At 33.8% G+C, this 16827-nt stretch overlaps 1 protein-coding gene across 1 annotated transcript; it reads left to right on the top strand.

The window, feature by feature from the left end:
• The first annotated feature begins 13552 nt into the window (after positions 1-13552).
• On the top strand, positions 13553-16004 carry LOC105177050 (uncharacterized). Its single transcript, XM_011100074.3, has 2 exons — positions 13553-14067; positions 14901-16004. Exons 1-2 carry the CDS (start codon positions 13748-13750, stop codon positions 15127-15129), a joined length of 549 nt encoding a protein of 182 aa, XP_011098376.1. The 5' UTR covers positions 13553-13747; the 3' UTR covers positions 15130-16004.
• Positions 16005-16827: the final 823 nt, after the last annotated feature.

Genomic DNA, 16827 nt, shown 5'->3' with positions numbered 1-16827 from the left:
GGTGTGAGGAAAAGAAAGTGAAAGGGGGAGAGGGAAGAAAAGAATAATAGTTTTCCTTCAAGTTGTTTAGTATGATTGGAAGGGGAGTAAATCTCAAATACTTCCCCTTATTTGATACATACAATAAAAAACTAATTTTTATAATTTTACTGAATAATCCTTCTCTTCGTTATATATTAGAAAATAAAGGAATTAATATATACTAATACAATTTTAGTATATTAAAAATTTAAAACCATTATCAATGAAAAAGTTTATCAAATAAGAACAAGAATATTTTTTAAAAATAAAACTATTTGTCAAAATGAGTATTGTTCATTTATTCTAAACTGTTTAACTTAAATAAAATAAAAAATACTAAAAATTATTTTCCCTAACGAATTAGAATTCGCACATCAACGCCTCTATTGGTACCAAAAATAACTTTGTACATCCTCTTCAGACACGTTGAAGTAGACAATGCAAAGAAGGAATGCATCTCCAGCGATTTTGTTATAATTTTTATGGTAATTCTGTATAGTATTAGTGGGAAAGTGAAAAGAATTGGAAAAAATTATATATATATATATATATGAGTATAGAGTAAATAAAAATAAAAACTACAATTTTCTATCTTTTTTGCCTTATACTTCCACTTTTTCACCTAATGTGGATGGAAAGAAAATTAGACTCCAGAGGGGTTTCATATACATCGAGTTTTACTTCATCTCTATCCCTTCCTCCTAAACAAACACAAAACTATATCTTATACATTTATTTTTACTTCCAATTATCTTATACTTCCACGTTTCACCCCAACCAAACATACTTTTAGAGTCTAATACAACAACTTTAGATTTAAAGACCCGTTGGATATTTAGAAATACAGAGCATATGGGTATAAATAAAAAAAAATCCTACCCATTAACATTTCTAGCCGAAATCATTGAGGTACAAAAATATAAGTAATTACTAAAAATAAGAAATGCAATATTTAGTTAAGTTGGCGTTGAGCAAATAAAAGCCCCAATTGCATTAATTCATAGTCCCATTAGCAATAGTTTTCCCCACTAATTCAACATATGATCTTTGTTAGGGGCACATAATACTTAATTGTATCTTTACTAGATCGCCTTCTTCTGTTCAGATTTTGTGGGACATCATAATTATTCAATTTTGTTCTTCTTTATTTGGCTAAGTTACATTTTTGCTCCATATATTTCCTTATTTTTGTTAACCTAATTGCATAGAAAACTCTCTCAGTAAGAAAATTAATGGAGAGTGAACAACACGAAATCTATGTACTTTGACCTATTTTTGAATTGAATTTGATTAAAATACTCTTCTATTGTGAACAAAAAGACCCATCTTTTTTTTTCCTTTTATCTATTTTACTTTTTCCTTTTCTTTTTATTTGCATTTTTGGTATCTACATTGTCTTTTTAACTCGCCAACTAAATATAGTTTAAAATATAATATAGCTTCTTTTATAATTTACTAAAAAGTAAAATATAGTTCATATTGAATAAAATATGAAATTTAAAAATATTTTTAAACCCATAATATAAAGATAAAATACTAAAAAAATTAAATAATATTTTCTTAAATTTTTATTAAATAACAAAATACAAAAAAAAAATATCTTTAAGGCTTAACTACATTTACTACCCTATATATTAGAGGGGCGGCACAAACTACCCTGAAGTTAACAATTTTCGGCGATTGTAGGATTCTGGCCAAAATTTTTAAAAGTGACTGGAATTTGCTTATATGGACAAAATTAGGTCTTTTTTTTGGGCATTTGCTGACTGAGCACTTTTTTTATTTTTTATATTGCCACATAAGCACTTACATAGGAAAAAAAGTAGAATTATGTAAAATTAATTTGAAATTTCGTATAATGTCTATAATTATAAAAATAAAAATTATTATTTTATATAATATAAATTAAAATAAAAAATTAAACACCTGGCCAACCCCCCTTCCCAATCCCTCTTGCGCTCTGCCCTCGATGCTACAGCCGTCCCCTCACTGAAGCCGGCTACGACATCACTTACCCTAGAAGAGGGGGTTGATGGCAATGTGGGCGACGTCGAGATCTGTAATTCGGTTGCCCAGATGTGCACTGGGCGATGGCAACGTCTCTCAGGCTAGGGACACCTCGCCCCCCTCAGGGGTAGCGACGTGGAGGCTGGGATCGGGGGCAGGGCATGGTGGTGGGGGTGGGGAGCAGATAGGTTGTAGGAGGTAAGTTTTTTTAATTAAAATTGTATTATATAAACTAATAATTTTAAGTTTTATGACTTCAAATTATCTATAGTATTTTAATCTATTATTTAATAATTTTAAGTATTTATATTTTATGTATACATATCTTTAAATTTATGATATATTTTAAAGTGTGTGTAATAATTTATACACACAAAAATTAAATTTTTTATATACATAAAAGGCCAAATTAGTGAAAAATTCAAATAAAAAAGTGTTTTATTTTTTTCCCATATCATTCCCTCTGTGGCAGGATTTTATTCTATTTAAACACTTAGATGGCAGTTGATTTAAAAAAATAAATGCTCAGTCAGCAAAAGCCCCAAAAAAAGCCCTAATTTTTGTCCACATAAGCAAATTCCGACAACTTTTAAAAATTCGGTGGCTGGAGTCCTACAATTGCCAAAAAAAAAAAAAGAATTTTGAGTTACTTTTGGCCACTCCTATATTTAGGGTCTTTGTTTTGCCACCCTCCTTAATATATGGGGCAATAAATCCAATTAAGTCATATCTTTCATATAATAATTACATATTAACAAAGATGTAGAACAATATATAAATATAAAAACATTCTTAAGTCGGAATAAATTAGTGTTCATATTAAAAAAATATAAAGAAATAATATAAATAATATATATTATTATTCACACAAAATTTTGTATTTGCAAAAATAATTATGAGACAAGAAAAATATGAACAAATGAATTTTATTGATTTAAAAGAAAAGTGGATAGAATCTCTAATTTGAAGATAATCCCTTGAATCTTTGCACCGAATATGGATTCAAAAGCTTGAAGCTTATTTTTTAATGTGGATGCGTAATCTCCTCGAATTGATAGAGCAAACTACGTGTCACCTTGAAATTTGGTATAAAGACTTGAAGATTTGATATCGAGAAAGACGTGGAACCTTCCCGGTTGCAACACTTCGTTATGGTGGAGAGTTTCGGACTTGGGTCCCTTTAGTGTTGTATGGAGTAACTTGTGTAGAATGTGTCTTTTCTTTGTTGTGTGGATGTTCTCTTTTTAACTTGATTGGTGGAGGCCCTATTTATAGGAATGGGTACGGCTACAATAGCTTGGACTCACATTAGTTGGGCTTGTACACTATGGATCCATTAACTATTGGGTTGTACTTGAACATGCTTTGATGCAATTAGCTAATTCAAAATAAAAGATAACTCGTATTTATCTTGGATCAATCCACCAAAATACATAAGACCTAAATTTAGTATGGTCACTTATGCCAATTTGTTATCTTGAAGACATGAAAGTCCAAATTTATTATGTATTTTGATTTGAAACCCAATTATTAGCCACTTTATTTTAAACTTTAATTTGGTTTTGGTGTCAACATATGCCCTATTTTCAAGGCTGGACGAATAACATGCCAATTGTTGTCGAAAGCGGGACTTGAAGTAGTTAAGTTTCTTTCTCCATTTTTTCCTTCTTTTTTTTTTTTTTTTTTTCATCTCAATGTACCACCACACTTGACTTCACCAACTTGTTGTAAAAAAATGCATGTAGCCTTTGAAGCTCAAGTAGGACGGCTTATTTGCCTATTCAAAATTCTCTTCACACAAACACACACATGCACAAGAATTTCTCTTCACGATTTTTGGCTTCTAATTTCTTTGTGCAAATTTTTTTGTTTGAAAGAGGTGGACTTTGAGGATCACAACAAACCCCACCCATCCTCATTTCAAGTGGCAAGGACAACGTCAAGGTCAAGGACACCACCTTGTACGTCTATGTTTGACTGACATCGTCCCACTTTCCTAGGTTCAATCTTTGTACAAGTCATGCACATCCATTGGTGGTCCAAAGAGATGAAGAGAGAGGTGTTTGACTCCCGCTCCAGTGTTTTGTCTCAATCCAAAGCCTTACGACATCGAAGCTAAAATTGAATTAGCACTTTCAAGTCGTCACCTCATCATTGACGGGGCTCATGAAAGATTCTGCAGTCCAAGTTCTCGAGACATTCCTTTACACTGGTTATCGAGGTTGGATGGATGACGTCTTGAGCAGCTATGCAAGCATAGTTCACGCCACCAAGATTTTTGCAGTCGTTCATGCATTTCGTTCCCCGTGTGAAAAACCAACAAGAACTTCATCCATAGACGAAGCGCTAGGTCATCATGTGAGAATCCCTCATGAATCCAAGATTCATGCCACCACTCAACGCATTTCTTTCAACATGCGTCAACAAAAAGAACCTCGTCCATAGATTGCGTCAACAACAAGAACCTCATCCATAGACAAAGCTCTAGGTTATCATTCAAGCATCCTTCACGAAGTCAAGATTCATGCCACCGGTCACGCATTTCTTTCTGCACCCGCGACAGGAGCCCTCGTCCAAGCTTTCCTCGAGCTAAGGTGCCTTTCCACAAATGTCTTTCATGACGTTGTTAGAGAATCTCCGATCTTCTTAATGGATGTTCATGACTGCTTGTACACGAGGAGTTCAATGATGAGGTCAACGTATTTCTTTCAACATGCGTCAACAACAAGAACCTCGTCCATAGGCAAAGCTCTAGGTTATCATGCAAGCATCCTTCATGAAGCCCAGATTCATGCCACCGCTGAAGCATTTATTTCCACATGCGTCAACAACAAGAACCTCATCCATAGGCGAAGTTCTAGGTTATCATTCAAGCATCCTTCACGAAGTCAAGATTCATGCCACCGCTCATGCATTTCTTTCTGCGCCCGCGACAAGAGCCCTCGTCCAAGATTTCCTCGAGCTAAGGTGCCTTTCCACAAACGTCTTTCATGACGTTGTTAGAGAATCTCCGATCTTCTTGTTGGATGTTCATGGCTGCTTGTACACGAGGAATTCAATGACGAGGTCATCGCTTTTCTGAGAATTTGCTAGGCCATGATGCTTGTAAGCCCTCCATGCCCAGAACTCACAAGTATTTGCTTTTGGCTTGCCACTTGCTTCCTACTTATTCAAACAATGTTCTCACCTCCGACCAAATTATTTTTCATTGATACAACACCTTCTTCATGCATCTCTTGAGCAGAAGCCGCTTTTCTATTCTTGAATGACCTTGACTAGTTCTTCTTGTCAAAGCTCTTAATGTTTGCCCATAAACCGTGAATCATTTAATGAGAAGTCTTTTCTGCTTTGGCAAAGACACTCTTTGCATGATGATAAAGAGAGTTTGTTCAACTTCAACAGACATGGTTGTGAAGAGGAATAAGATTCTGACGCTTGAAGGTACTTTATGTTTGCCTGCCGCTTGAAGGTACTTCATGTTTGCCTGCCGCTTGAAGGTACTTCATGTTTGCCTGGAAATGACAGAAGCTTTGAAGATGGAAGTGTTTCTTAAAAACTCGAGAGGAGACTTGACAACTTTCGAAGTGGCCGCCCACATGTTTAACACTTAGAATTTTTTTTCGTTACTTTATTTCTTTTTTCTGATGTAAAAGAATATTTGAGCAATAATGCTCTCTTCTAATGTAAAAGAATATTTGAGCAATAAAGATGTTCTTTCTAAAACTTCTATGCGTATTTCTTCGGGACTTCCCTTTTTAATTTTTTTTGTGTTGATGTTGGTCACGACAATTGCAACAGGTGTCACGTGATAAATTAATCATCTCTTCGAAAATCATTTGCTTTGAAGGCAAAACAAGCTTAATATGCATCGCCTTTTTTCCCTTTGAAGAAGAATGTTTTCCTTTTTAACATGATCGAGAGGAACAGGGTCATGTCAGAGAGCACGACCAAGGAGTGTTCCTACGCCCCTCTGTAATCTCCTTCAATTACCCTAACAAATTCAAATTTATCCCGATAAGACAACTTATATAATCAACAATTGAAATATTCCTCAAGCGAATTAAATACTTCATCAAATTCTTGGTAATATTATTCTTCACCATAACATATGAAATTGACGATATGGAGTTTCTAGCTATTACAAAATAATAGACACCAACTCAGTCACAATTTATATTCTTGTATTTATATACTAGAACTTCCTACTTAAGCTGGCACTGTTAATCCATCTACACGGTTGACAACTAGCTTATGATCTATCTCCTAAAAAAACTATAGAAAATTTTATGAGTTGCCAACTGGCTCATCTTTCCACTATCTTGCATTGGTGAGATCAACTATGCTCACCATTCGATGTGTGCCAATGAAGCAGCTTAGGAACTTCTTTTCCATTTCGTCCAAACCGTCTAGTGACACTATTTCTAGATTGATGTACCAATTGAAAGCATTCCTTTGAGCGATCGAATGAATTGCTTTACCAAAATATCACCATTAGTACTGACGTTGTTGCATGTCTCCATGAAGTGGGCGATGTGTTGTCTTGGGTTGTCTTTTTCATTGAATTGTTGCAGTTCCGGAGGCTAATATCCCATCGGCATCCTCAAAGGCGTCGATCCACTTGCTATATGGCATTGAATACACAGACGATCTTTGGGTTGTTTCGCCATCGTGGGTTTTGATAGTATTTGTGATGTGTAGACTTTTGCACAAAGTCATGCATCGGTGGTGTTTTATCCTCTTGCTCTCATTTTCAACATCGTTTGAGAAGGAGGCATGCTTGTGGTTGTCATGAGGTTCTTCAACGATCGTATGCCCTTGGTTGCTCACCAATTGTGCGATCTGGAGGTTTTTGTCCTTGATGATCTTTTGGACATTAGTTATGGTTTGGGTCATTTGTGCTAATTGTTCCACCATTTAGGTCGTGTTGGTCATCATGGTGTATAGGATAGAACGCATGGATTTTGAGTTGATCTTGGTAGGACTGGCTAAGTTTGAACCATCCGAGGAAGTAGTATCTACAATCTTGCCCCTGGTGGAGGATTGACAGGTGGTGTTGACAACATTATTTTTGTTCATGGCGACTTGATAGTTATTGGATGCCATTGAGCAATTAGAAGTGATGCCTTGAACTTCAATGTAAGAGGAAGGGATGCGGGGTAGAGGTTGTCCCACTGGACATGCCAGAAATTTGTTTACACAAAATTTCATGTTTGCAAAAATAATTATGAGACAAGAAAATATGGACAAATGAATTTTGTTAATTTAAATGAAAAGTTGATACAATCTCTTATTTGAACATAATCCCATGATTATTCGCCCCGAATATGGATCCAAGGGCTTGAAGCTTGATCCTGGATGTGGATGCGTAATCTCTCCAACTTTATAGAGCAAATTACATGTAACCATAAAATTTGGTATCAAGATTTGAAGATTTAATGTCAAGCAAAGCATGAACCTTCGCGGTTGCAGCATTTCGTTGTTGTTGAGAGTTTTGGACCTAGGTCCCTTTGGATTTGTTATGTTGTATGGAGTGACTTATATAGAATGTGCCTTTTTTTTATTATGCTGGTGTTCTCCTTTTGACTTGAGTCGGGAGACCTTTATTTATAGGCATGAGCAGGTTTTTAGTAGTTTGTACTCACACCTGTTGGGTTATACACTATGAATTTAATTTGGATCCATTAACTACTGGGTTGTACTTGAACATTCTTTAACCTAATTACCTAATTCAAAATAAAAGATGACTTGTATTTATCTTGGATCAATCCAGTAAAATACATAAGACCCAAATTTAGTATGGTCTCTTATGCCAATCTGTCCTCTTGAGGGCATTAAAGCTCAAATTTATTATGGACTTTAATTTGAAATTCAATTATTAGTCATTTTATTTTAGGCTTTTAATTGCTAATTTATTTCAAATTTTTTTGGTGTCAATAATTATATATATGTATTGTGTTATTTTTATATAATAAAAAAATAATTTTTAAGATATAATTACTTTTATTTTAAAAAAATAAGCCAATCTTTTTAAATAAAATAATAATAATATATATTTTATTTTTATTTTTATTTTTTATTTTTTCTCTTCCTATTTCGTTAGCCACCAAGGGCGATGATGACGATGGGGCTACACTAAGTAACGGCAACATAGCCCAGATCTGCCCCAAATTAAGGGTGGCGATGTTGCCGCCTCCTTCTAAAGCAGGCTGGGTACAGGTGAGGGGTTTTATGGGGTTGGGACTAGTGATGCTAGGGTGGTTTTAAAGGGGTGGAGTAGATGACGACAGAGGTGGTGGAGTAAGCGGCGACGAAGGTTGTGCAACGAGTGGATTTCAAAGGTGGAGCGGGGATTAGAGACTGGCGGTGCGGGGGTGGTTCAAGGGGTGAGGCAGGCAACGCCAATGTGTGGGAAAGGGATTTTAGGGGGTGGTTTTCAGGGATCGATTGACCGTCGGTGGGGGTTGGGAAGGCGTTTGAAGAATTAATCATTAGTCTTTTAAATTCATTTTTAATGATAAAAATTATAGTGATATATTTTATATTATATATAATATATGTCTTCAAATTTATAAAATGCATATCCTTAATCTGGTAATAAGTTAAATCTAATGGTTGAGCATAGTTGATTAAATCTTATAACATTTATATATTCAAAAGAGATCCCATAGTTATTGAAATATGGAACAATGTATATTAATAAGGGTATAATGGTAAATTAATATAAAATATAACGTGTTGTGTATATTTTATAGAGAGCGGCAAGTAAGGAACATTTATGAAAACATATGGGGATTTTGCTTATATTTCTACTGTAGGGGCTTTTTAGATGAATTTTCAAAACGCATAGGGTTCAATGCAATTTAGCCTCATTTTTTATTCTTTTTAATTTTTTTTTTCATTTAATACATTAATCAATAAGGCTTTGTTAATTAGGTTGGATTTGGATGGATATTAAACCCACCCCAACCCTAGCATTCACTTAAAAAAATTATCAACTCGACTCTATAAAAAAAAATATTTTAACAGCGATTAAAATTTCTGACAGCCAAAAAATATAGATGGGATTTTCAATGATTTTAGACAAATTTTCAATGGACATCAATTTCTAGCCTGACAACCATACCAATTTTATTAGAAAAATCGTATGAAATTTGACATGAATTTGTTGTGTTAAAGTTTTCAAACAATTTTTTCGAAAAATATGTTTTGCATAGAATTGTCTACTGCTTTTTTGATGTCTTTATTTATTTTTGTGATGGTTGACACATGAGGCACAACACAGTCAAAAATGCGTAGTAAAGATTAAAGGAAGCAGATCAGCTTAGGAAGCATGGTGGAAGCACAAAAAAATTAAAAATTGATAATCAAATAATATATATCTTGATCAAGGGTGTACCATTAATCTATTTCACGTGTTCGGTGTATAAAGATAGAATCTAAGGTTAAAGAATTTTAAAGAAAAATCTAGGGTGCATTAATATAAATGAAACCCTTACCCTCGTTTTTTTCTTCAATTCGCTTCAAGCGTTGTTCCTCTCCAACTAGGTCGTCCTCCTCAAGATTCGAACTTTGAAACCCTCCGAAGAAGTCCGGTACAATCAATGGGGATCACTTGTTTTGTCGTGCTAGCAAGACAAGAGGCGGGAAGGTGAGAATCAAACACATGTTATCAAATTAACGGTTTTGATTTCTCTTTTGTTCCTCCTTTGATTCCAAAGGAAACAGAAAGAACAAGATAGAGAGTGTGTGGAGAGAGAGAAAATCGAGTGGTGAGGGTGAGAGGACGGGTGCGTATCTTGTTAGGAGACAATGAGAGTGGAGAGTAGATATGTGTTGTGATGTAGTCTCAACGCACTACAAAAACCTAGCTTATTTAAACTCTCCTATGTTAAGAAAAGCAATCATCTCTTTGATCCAAGCTAGGTCAAAATCGGACGATGAGCTTGGATTTAAATGGACTAGGTTTTGAAAGATCAAGCACCCACATCCAATGAACCTATATATATTGAATTCAATTTAATAATAACTCCATCATTTTAAGGTCCATACCTTTTAATCTAATTAAAAGACCCAAGCTCATTATCTCTTTTTTAATTTATAACTCAATTCATAAATTAAGCCAAGCATAATAAAATCAATCTAATTAATTTTTAAAAGTCCTAAACCCTAATCAACTAATCCAATTAATTATTTTTTTAAAAAATTTGAACTATGAATTTTTATACAATTGATCCAATCATTTATTCTTTCTAAAAAATTAATTCGATCTAATTCAATTAATCCCTTCCTTTCAGAATTAATACTAAATTAATTCCATCACATTTTGGTGATTAAAGTGTGACTCTTTAAGTTCACCTCAACTAAACTTGAGCGTGTGTGACCAACACAATTAATTAAAATTAATTCAATCAATTATTTTCGATTAACTAATAACTATAAATAGTCTGTTATCATAGGCGATCATCTAGAAACAGTACATGGCACTGGAAACTAGGTAAATAGTGGATTGAACATTTAATTTTCGAGTTCCATACCGGTATGTTCCTTGAATAAACCGTCTCCTGGCCTTAGTCTAAGGTATGGAATTGAGAGTCGGTTCCTATCTTAGACTAGACATCTGCTCTTATAACACGAGTCCTCATTTACCCTACTAATTGACATGAAAAATCCTATCTCATTCATTCAATCACTGTAGCCACAGATTCGAAGGGTTTAAATGGGTCCTAGAGCGTATAGGAGATACTGATGTGACAACACTGACGGGAGAAGGATTTTATTTGGAATCCACCATCCTCACTACATACTCCGACTGTATTGGATAAGGCTTATGATAACCATGTCTCACGACATGCACATCTTATCATATCCAAGATATAGTTTTCGTATGCACGTGACTGCCATGATTCCTCAAATCCAATTACCAATCCCAGTCATATCGTCCAAGCCCTCAAGGCTTTCATATGACGAAACCCGCGAGTCAGTTCAATTAGTCAGCTTCCTTACCAACTAACCTACTAAAATTGAATAGACGGCCCACGTGCCCTGCTGATGACACACGGCTGCAATATTTAGTCTCTATAGGACACTCAATGCCCCGTTTCGAAGTTCTCGACTTAGAACATTTCAAGCCGATCCTTAGAAGGTGGTTTCTTAGCTGCCAAACCTATGAGCAGCCTACTGCTTCCTTGGTGTATTCCCATTATCCTATATGTCATGCTCAAAGCATACACAACATCAGGTCCAATATATCGAACAACACAAAGACATAGGGGATGTCAAAATATCTAGGCTTTCTCATCAGTTTGCCACGACTAAGTCATGAACAACTTATCCATTTATTTAGAAATCCAATTCCTCTTTATGAAGAATTTTGTGAACAATATTTGTATCCTTGTACTTCTTAACATCTTAACCTCATATTAGATGAATAAAATGTTACACACTAAACACTTTGAAATACAACCCAACTCCCATTAACTTTTGAACTCACTTTATTGAATAATATTTAATATGATTTTAACAAATCGAATAATTCTAGTTTCCAGTTGAACATTGGCTAGACAGGAAAATCCGGACCAGCTAGAATGTAGCAGGACAAAAATTATTTGACCACATGCACGTCGGCCATTGGATTATGTAAATGAGATGGTCATTGGTGTATATACAGATACATCATGTGACGATTCATGTTGATTAAGATATCTCATTTGTCTGTTTTTTCAATAAAATAGAAACTCGCAGCCTCAATTGTCATCTCACGACCAAAACCACTTTTTATTTTAAAGCTGTCACATTTACTGTAATTATTATAAATTTATCTCACAACCATTTACAGTTCTCACAAATAATATCTCATTCCAATGAAATCAATTTGATCTCACTTTTTTTTTTTTTTATTGCGAACACAAATACAAGCAAGCAATCTCAATCGTCACTGTTGTATCTTTCTTCCAATCAAACCATTCCGACATTCAATTGTCACAGTTGTATCTTGGTACAAGTTGAAAGGCTTACCTGGGAACGACAATATCTGCACAAGTTTGTCAACATTAATTTGGTCAACCCTTCTTTTGTACAACTCTCTACACAAAACAATTATTTTCAACCTACTGATGTGCTCATATTAAACCACATATATGATTCCAAATTCAGTCAATGTAGCAATTTGTGGTATCTCAAAATCGATTATAATACCCCAAATAAGGTAGAACGTATAGACTACGATATAGAATACGAATAAATTATTAAAATGGGGTGCGGTTTAAGTCAATTCAGGGTTTTGATATATATGCAATATGAGTATAATTAAAACTAAATTAAAATATTCGTTACTCAAGTGTAATTGATCAAAAAAAATTTGTTCGTATGCGATTTGTTAACTTTACGAATTTGTTTGATAAATTTTCAAGATGGTTCAATTTGAACTCGTTGATAATATATTTAAAAATATCAAGTTATTGAAACTTGTATTACGAAAAAAATAATTTTTCGCAATACTATAAATGACGATAATATAAAAATCATTATAAATCCACACTATAAATCGCAGTCAAATAAAATCAATGCAAGAATTTAAATTTTTACCACAGCTAATCAACAGTTACGTTGCCATAGTTTCAGCTATAGCCAAAACATTTGGCAAGATTTTAGCTACAACCAATATTTTGGACTCACTTCTAAAAATAATGATTAATAGCAGTTGTGGAGCTATGGTTAATTTGTATTCACCACGTGATGTAGGCATGCATCCTATCATTGTTGCAAACGAGGAGTTTGAGTGGTTTATAAGCTCCAAGGCCTCCTCTACCTAGCAAGGTGCTTTTTCCGGATAAAATCATGAGACCCATACAGAGCCACAACGGACAATACCGACGGGACATCGATCGAGTTGCAAATTGCATCAATTGTCTCCGTTTGTGGGAACGGAGCCATGTGCCCCTTCTAAACCCCATCTGGGGGGCTAATGATGTAGGCAGATGTCCCACATTGATTGCAGATGGGAGTTTGAGTGGCTTATAAGCGCCAAAGCCTTCTCTCCATAGTGAGGTGCTTTTGTAGGAAAAAACTGTGAGGCTCAAAAGAATCCAGGGCGGACAATACCTCGCGCAATAAGGAACAAAATATATTTCTTCTAGTGTTGAATTAGCATTTGATCCAATAAAAGTTCGTTTTAGCTCGATTAGATCAATAACCAAACCTAATTCAAACACAAATTTTTACGCTCGATAATAACTGATACAAATTTGAATAATTATATATTCAATTCAACTCAAATCATAACCTAATTAATATAATCCCTCAAAAAATTATAAAATTAATGTATCAAAGAAGAAAAAGAATTATGTATTTGTATCATAAGCTTGAGTAGTATGGAAGATTTAAATTATATCCCTATGCGAAACTGGGGTGTCATATAATCAATTAAATTATTGTTTGTTGCATATTCAACGATGCATGTAACTATGTATGTATATAAGAAGAAGAAACTCATTTGACGTAGAATATCCCTGTGTGGTTAAACTTTCTAGGCCAAACATTAGGATTTCACAAATTTTTGTGGAGTTCCCAGAAAAAAAAAAAAAAAGAAGAGAGAGAGAGAGAGAGAGAGAGAGAGACAGCTCTGCAAATATTTCCTTATACAATTTAATAGAGTTGATAAATATCAGGTATATTTGTTTGTTCTTGTGGATTTGACTATCTTATTCACTGAGTAATCGAAATGGAAGCTGAAACGCCTGATCAAGTCAACAAAACTTCAAGAAACTCGAAAAGAACCAAAGTTTCAGAAGCTATGAATTGGGCTGATGAGGCTGCCGGCGGAGAAAAAGACGTGGAGGAAGGAAAGAAGGCACTGGAGGGCGACTTCGTCGTTGACGTATCAAGAAACAGTGGAAACTCAAAAGAGGCAGAAAAAGTGTGCAGAATTTGTCATTTGTCCGAGGACTCGGAACTCGTCCTGCTTGGCTGTGATTGCAGAGGCGAGTTGGGTGTTGTGCATCGCGATTGTGCTGAGGCCTGGTTTCTGCAGAAAGGAAACAGGTAATTTTCTTGTATAATAGAACAGTAATACTCACGTCCCAAGTTACTATGGATGAATGATGAACAACCCATCAAAAGATTGGGTATATTGCTATCATCTCTCGGAAATGCTCACTAAAAAATAAAATATCCTTTTATCCACTGTGTTTTTTTAAAAAGGAGCCATTGCCTCTTCAGTGAGGAGTAATTTGCTCCTTTTCAAAAAACATAGCAAGATAAAATAGTATTTATTTTTTATAAAAATTTCTGCGAATATTTCGAATCATACAGGAAGATAACTTGTAATTTACCCTCAAAGATTTGTTGACTTGTCTACTATTGCATACTTTTTGTGAGGTGTATGTGAATCTTGTTATAGTGTTTACGAGATGCAACATATGTAGGTTGTATTACTTCATTTTAAAAGATATACGGAAATAAATTACTTGTTTCTTTTTTTCTATCGGAGTTAATTTGCTCATTTACAATATCACACTTGTTAAATTATATTTAACCCTAATACTTAAAAATATAGAACTTGAAAATAAACTAAGGCCATATTTGGATTCATAAATTTCGATTTGAGAAAAAAATTTGAAAAAAGGATTTTAAATAACTACTTATATCAATAAAACTGGCCGAAAAATTAAAAATCTTCAAATTAAACAAATGCTAATTTTCGGACTAAATGTGCTAATTTTTTATTTTTATTATAATTGTCAATGCAAATTCTAAAATCGGAGAAGACCAAAAGTGCCGCATCTATAGTTATAAGATCAAAAATATATTTATCCCAACCTCCAAAGGTCCCTGTCCAATTTGCTTATGTATAATCATGTTCCCTACTCTGACAGATTGTGTGAAATTTGTGGAAAGATGGCTAAGAACGTCAGAAGCAACAATAGGGAGGACGCTACAGCATTGGAGATAGAGTCGAATGAGATGAGACTGGTGGCAGCCACTCTCGATACTGCCGACGAGAGCTCGCGACGTTGCAAACGATCTTTCTGCAATTTGCTGCTAGGATGTCTGCTTCTAGCTTTTGTGCTGCCGTGGTTGTTGCGGGGCATCGACATGTTGTAGTGATGGATGGATATAAGCTGAAAATCTGCCGAGGGTTTCTGGATCAATTTGCACCATGAATGTGTGTTAGAGGTGTTGGTTTCTTTTCCCAATACGATAATCTTCTAACACCGGAGTCATAATTAATCCACTAGAAATATAAGAGGTTTAATGCAATTTACTCCTGTGATATTTTGAATTAGTAAATTATCCTTTAATGAAAAACAATAGCAACTTGTCTCCCTGTGTTTTTTATAATGAAGTAATTTACCTTCTTAAAAAAAAAAAGGGAGTAAATTGCTACATTTCGAAAAATATAGAGAGATAAATTACAGGGGTTGCATGCATTTTTCCAGAAATACAAGGCCAAAGGAATTAAATTGCATAAAGTCCTTTTAATTTAATGAAACGAAGATGTGGAAAAGAGGGAATGCATGTTATTATTAGGGTTTAATGCAATTTACCTTCATGTGATATTGCAAATGAACAAATTATCCTTCTATTATATAAAAAGAATAGCAATTTACCTTTTTATACTTTTTAAAATGAAGCAATTTACCTCTCTGTCTGAGGTAAATGGCTTCATTTTTAAAAACACAAAAGGATAAATTATTATATTTTAAAACATATAAATAAATAAATTAATATTTTTTCAATAAAAAAGTAATTTATTTATCTACAATATTACATGGGATAAATTGCATTTTTCCTGTTATTATTATACTATCATCGCCTTACAGTAGTGGTTTTAGTGGTGTGGTATTTGGGTAAAACGATAGAGTGATTTCGTCCCTTATTTCTGCCTTATAATTTTCTCTTCAATTGCAAGTGTAGAGGCCCATGAGAATGCATTGAACTTGCTGGTTTTGAATATATTAATCAATGAGGGTAAATTACTCTATTTTCTTTGATTGCTTTTTTTGTAGTTATAAAAAATTTCTTGCAAGATCAAATGTTATATTTATATTTATTGAAATTTGTTCCATCTTATATTTACTTTCTAGCATTAGGGTTTCCACCAAAATTCTTATGAATTAACTTTTTATATGTCCATCTATTGGGACAAAATTTTGTTGACCCAGATTTGAAGGGCTTTTAGTTGGTGGGACTGTTTTAAAGAGTCCACTCCACCATACCTTTTTTGGGAAAGCATGTTCTACATTGATTTTATTTAAGTTTGGATAGGGTTTGAATATTTGGATCCGATTTGATTTAAATCCAACAAATTAAATCAAGTTCCATAATATTAAGTTTATTATTTAATTCAATTAAATAAAATAATCAATAAAAAATTCATGTGAATATTTTAATCCAATTAAATATATACGGTCCAGATATGCTCAATTAATAAATTCAATTTATTAATCAAGACCAAACAATCAATTAGTCCGACTAATAAATTTAAGCTCATCTTCACTAATTAATGAATCCAATCCATTAAATAGACAAGCCCATCTACTAATTAATTAGTCGAAGCCTCTTTTAAACTAATTCAATTAACTTAAAAGGATAAACCCACAATTTTAATTAATCCAATTATTTAAATTCTTGGATTAATCCCAAATAAATGATACAAGCTTTTACTTTTCTCCATGAATTAATTTAATTTAACTAATTTAGTCCATTTCTTCCAAATTTAATTTTAAAGTGATTCTATCACTCACACTATAATTTGTATGCGACTTTTAGGTTCATCCTCAACTATACTTAGGTATGTTA

Source organism: Sesamum indicum, linkage group LG13 (genome assembly GCF_026168435.1).
Source record: "Sesamum indicum cultivar Baizhima isolate 11 linkage group LG13, ASM2616843v1, whole genome shotgun sequence".
Lineage (NCBI taxonomy): Eukaryota > Viridiplantae > Streptophyta > Magnoliopsida > Lamiales > Pedaliaceae > Sesamum > Sesamum indicum.
Note: the sequence above shows the minus strand (reverse complement) of the source record. Positions and strands in the feature narration are given on the sequence as shown.

Excerpts from the sequence above, each read along its gene's own strand:
- LOC105177050 (XM_011100074.3), top strand. The coding sequence starts at position 13,748 with ATGGAAGCTGAAACGCCTGATCAAGTCAACAAAACTTCAAGAAACTCG. Across the intron at positions 14,068-14,900 it reads TTTCTGCAGAAAGGAAACAG|ATTGTGTGAAATTTGTGGAA; the intron begins GTAATTTTCTTG and ends CTACTCTGACAG.